The following is a 4,739-nucleotide window of genomic DNA, read 5'->3' on the forward strand; positions in this document are numbered from 1 at the left end:
CATACATGATTGAATTTAGTAGTGGGCCATTGACTGATCCACATCTAATTCTTTGTAGTGTGATGCATGGTTGAAATATGCAGACGGCGAAGAGCAACCATGAACTGACTGATAACACGAATGACTGATAACACGAACGGCATCCGTGATAAAAGTGTAAGAAATTAATGGGCCACCCATGACATTGGCCCCCTGGGCCATGGAATAGACGGTTCATGGCTGTCCACAAAAAGATCAAGTGATATGGAGAGAGAGAGAGAGAGAGAGAGATCGGTCTTCTTGAATCTACTACAGTGAACGCTGCTAGATCATGGGGCTTTCAGATATGTTGCAGAATAAACAAGCATTTGCTTGATGGGTTTTCATCATACATGTTAGTGAAGCCAAACCATCCATTTGATGGATTTTACAAACGTCCAACACTATAGAAATCACCCCAATTGAAGAATCCTAGCCATCTGATTACTAGTCTTTTTACTTGGAAAATGCACTGTCGAACACCTCCTGATTGAAGGCCAGAAATCAGGCAGATATGATAGCATGTTTTGGAATTGCTTCCACATTAGGCCCACCAGATGGACGGTCCCAAATCACCAACTGTACAACCATATAATACAGAGGAGCAGCAAATAATCAAGACTGGTTCATTTCACAGCAGGCCCAAGTGGACCGCAACTCCTGATCCAAGGATTGCACTAAGTTGTGGCTCCAAACAGACCAGAATATATGCAAATGTAGCGGCATTTCTCTCATTCTAAGTTTGGTTGCACCAAATATCATGAAATTTCATGATACTTGGTGCAACCAAACACACCTTAATTCAATGCATCAACTAAAAGAACAATACAATTAGAATTTCAGAACAAGAAAAAGCAAGTCGGAACATTGAAAAATAATACAAGAAAAAATTAGATTCCAAGAAGGAAATTGCGAAAACTACAGATTGAGAAATTGCATTCGTCTTCTAACTGAAATTCTACATTGAAACGAAGGATTTTTCTTTTTCTTTTTAGCTAAAGATTGTAAAATCAAAACCAATGATAAACAGAATATCATGAAAAAGCATGAATGACTATGAACTCCTAACTTCTTTTTTAACCAAACAAGCTAATCTCATTCCCTCATCCAAACCTAAAAGAGAGAATATATAATCAAAGATTGCTTAGATTGTTATCGACAAACCCGTAAATTAACAGGATGAGTAAGTCCAATCCCAAGCAATTCAGATTTTCATCCGCCTGCAAATTTCAAAGAAAAATACATTTCAGTTACATTTTATAGCTGCTTCTTGGTTCAAATTAGGAAAGAAAATGAGGAATTATCACCTACAACTGGTTGTAAGTTAGCTTTACATACAACCCATCTCATATAGTGACCGCTCACGCTGTGTGGGACATCTGAGCAGCATAGAAGGTGGGCCAAGGAAGATTGGGTGGGTCCACTTACATGGGTGACACCATAAAAACAGTGAACCTGTTAGAGTACTTTTCTCACTCGTCGTCGGAGTTGAGTGGCCTGATTTTCGAACCAGGCAATCTTCATGGTCGGTCCCTGATTTGGACGGCTTGGATATCTTATGGAAGCAGGAAGTTGCACGCGAGATGGGCTGTATGTTAAGCTAACCTACAATCAGTACTCAATGAAGAGACCTGAAGAAACATGCATTTGGAGACTTGGATGAAGCTGTGCAGATCAAGAAGTGGGTGGACCCAATACCCGAATGCGGTCCCGATGACCCAATTCAACTAAAGGCTGAAATTCCACCATCTCTCTCTCTATCTCTCTCTGTCTTCACTCACAACTGCAATTACACAGAGAGAATAAAAAACAATCCGAAAAAAGAAGAAAAAAAACGCGTCTTCTCAGCCTTGTATTCTTCCTGATTCTTCTCAAATTGAAGTCTTTTACTGTCTCCTGATTTCCTAATGTCCTGACCCTTGCGAATCGTCTTTCGTAGTAGGGGGAAGCTGGGTTTGTTGATGTGCAGGCCCGCCTCCTCTCCCCTGGCCTACTTGCTGATAGAACAGACTCAAGGCCTGAGGGTTCAACACACCAATATGACCATCTTGAGAGAGACCAAGCTCCAAACCAGGCAGCTGCTGGTGCGGCCCGCCCAATATCGGGCTAAAACTCATTGGACCCAAGGTAGCCCCCGGCAATTCGAATCCATGGAATCCGATCCGCGGCAAGAGATTCGACCCCTCACCACCCAAATTTGAAGCTGACGGCACCGATGAATGGAGGATGCCAGAGCTGAATCCACCAACTGAGGGCCAAATCCCGGGCCCCACGTGCGGTCTACCCAAATTCCCACCCACCATAGTCCAATTAGGCCTACCACCTGGCCCGGTCCCTGCGGCCAATTCATCGATCCTCTGATGCAAGCCGGCTGAAACAGAGCTCCCCTGCTGTGGAACAGGGCCCCCGGCGGCTGCAAGCGCAGAAGCAGGGATTGTCCCAGACCCAGTTGCCGCGACGATCGATGGCTCAGCCTGCTGCAAGAGCCACTGTATGGTCTCACCATCTGATTTATGGCCCAGCTCCTTTGTGAGCTGGAAAATCCGGGCCGCGCAAAGGGCAGGCATCCGAATTCTCCTTCCTCTTCCATCTACCTTTGTATGCCTGTCCTTGTTGGAGCTTCTCTTGGGTGCCAGCTGCTTCTTTGAATCATCTCTCTCTGCTACTACAATCTGCAATTCTCGATCGTCAGATTGCTTGTTTTCCCTTGCATCCGACGGCTGAGGGAGCCCCAAGGCCTGGTGGAACCTGGGCACTTCTTGAGGTAGCTTTGAGCCTTTGGGATCCATGGAAAAACAGGAGGATAGAAGGGGCGTTTTGTTTGAATAAGGAGACCCCAAAAGAGGGCTAGTCTATCATTTTCATGGGCTTCCAGTGTTTTTAGCAAGCAATGAGCTTTGTTCTTCAAAAGGCATTGAAGAAATGCCCACATACCCAAATACCCTTTTCCTTTTTTCAAATTTTACTGTCTGTTATAACTGTCTTACTGTCTTCCCTTCATGAATTGTATGGTACTCTGCTGGAGTGTGATAACTCTGCTCATGCACGCGTATATTTCAATCTGACCGTTTAAATTTCTATTCCTACTGCAGATATAGCACAGCCTGAAAGATCGCACTGATGGGCGATCTCTACCATCTAATGGGTTTCCACCATAATGGATGGTTGAAGAGAGAGATGGTCTTATCTAGTGTTCTCTTATCAAATCTTTGCTGTTATTTGATTGATGTGAATTTTCATTTTGTGTCCAATACACAGTGGGAGCCACAATACGAAGTGTTAGATCACCTTAGGTAAGGTGGGTAGTAGATAACGGTGGCAATGGTGACCTTGTCGCCATAACCTGTGGGTCCAAGGTTTGGGATCTTAAACTTCCCCCTAAGGGCTAGGGCTAGGCCTAGGCTTGAAATCTAGGCATAGTGTTTAAGGCACCTGGGTTAACATTGAATGGCCCAGATTAATCTAATCACTAAATGCAGTGTTAGTATTCCAAAGGGATGCAAGTTTAAAGATGCTAGTAGTTTCTCTTAGTACTCAAAGACGTTTTAACAATTCAAACCCTTTATACAATGGGACTCGCTGCAGGAATATGATGTGAATTGGGTACTAAACCTACCAAGACCTAAGTCAACATAGAAGTCTTATTAAGGATCCATATGGCCTACCATGATGTACATGTTTTTATACATACCGTTCAACTATTTTGATGGATTTTTATTTTTTTATTTTTTACACACAAAACCCACACGCTCACACCTTAGTGGGATTTCACCACCTATAGATACTCAAACCCTTGACCGGGTGTTGAAACTCCTAAGAGTCTACCACCAGAGCCGGAGTAAGGATCCAGCTATTTTGATAGATTATTTTAAGGCTTGAGCCCTAAATGAAGCTAGATAGAAGGCTTAAGTGGACCATACCATAGGAAATAGTAGGGATTGAACTCTTACCACTGAAAATTTTCCGATGGTTAATTGTCATCCTACTATTCATAAGGTCTCATAGACCTAAATGGAGAGGAGACATAATATCAACTTGATCCAAAACTCGTGTGGTCCTTAGGAAGTTTTCAACAATAGGCTTTCAATCCCCATTGCTTTTTCTAATGTAGTTCACTTGAGTCTTCAGTCTGCTTCCTTTTTAATCTTAGGCCTTAAAATGTTCCTCCAAAATAGATGAATAATGTGAATAAAACATATATATATATATATATATCATCATGGGCCCCTCAAAGTCTCAAACAAGACCATCCATCTCAAGCAAGGTCCTTATAGGACATAGTACTTAATCCGTGGCCTCCATACGAATACTTAAAAGGGTAGAAAAGTATTTCCAGTAAAATTATTTCAAACCTTTTATCATTTAAATATTTTTATTAAACCTTGTAACCCGATGAGGCTAGGGCTTAGCCCTAGCCAGACCTATTGATACCGGGGTTTCATATGTGTGCATGCGTATGATCTACGGTACTTTCCAGTAGCATGGAATTCACGTGCCTGCTTTCTGTCCTCACTTTTCTTCACCTCTTTCTCCTTTTTGTTTTTATATTTTTGACTGTTTGGGTATACGACTGTTTTTGATATGATTCCAGCTTTAATTGCTACTTTCACCATCTCATTCCCATAATACCCTTTCCCACATTCCATGAATTTCCTCCTTCATTGCCTGCATGATGTTGTTGCATTTCTTGTATGGTAGAATGCAAGAGTATGGTCAACCAT

General features: G+C 42.5%; 1 protein-coding gene across 2 annotated transcripts; it reads right to left on the reverse strand.

Moving 5' to 3' along the window:
* Positions 1 to 326: 326 nt before the first annotated feature.
* LOC131239437 (transcription factor TCP20-like) lies at positions 327 to 3,038 on the reverse strand. Of its 2 annotated transcripts, XM_058237129.1 has the most exons (3): positions 1,717 to 3,038; positions 1,183 to 1,238; positions 327 to 678 (listed from the first exon to the last, which is right to left on the reverse strand). In XM_058237129.1, the coding sequence occupies exon 1, from the start codon at positions 2,805 to 2,807 to the stop codon at positions 1,923 to 1,925; it is 885 nt and encodes a 294-aa protein (XP_058093112.1). In that variant the 5' UTR covers positions 2,808 to 3,038; the 3' UTR covers positions 327 to 678; positions 1,183 to 1,238; positions 1,717 to 1,922. The 2 variants fall into 2 exon arrangements, with proteins under 2 accessions (XP_058093112.1, XP_058093111.1); XM_058237128.1 differs by lacking the exon at positions 327 to 678 and having other exon boundaries at positions 886 to 1,238.
* Between the last annotated feature and the right edge of the window lie 1,701 nt (positions 3,039 to 4,739).

The sequence above is a fragment of the Magnolia sinica genome, chromosome 3 (assembly GCF_029962835.1).
Source record: "Magnolia sinica isolate HGM2019 chromosome 3, MsV1, whole genome shotgun sequence".
Lineage (NCBI taxonomy): Eukaryota > Viridiplantae > Streptophyta > Magnoliopsida > Magnoliales > Magnoliaceae > Magnolia > Magnolia sinica.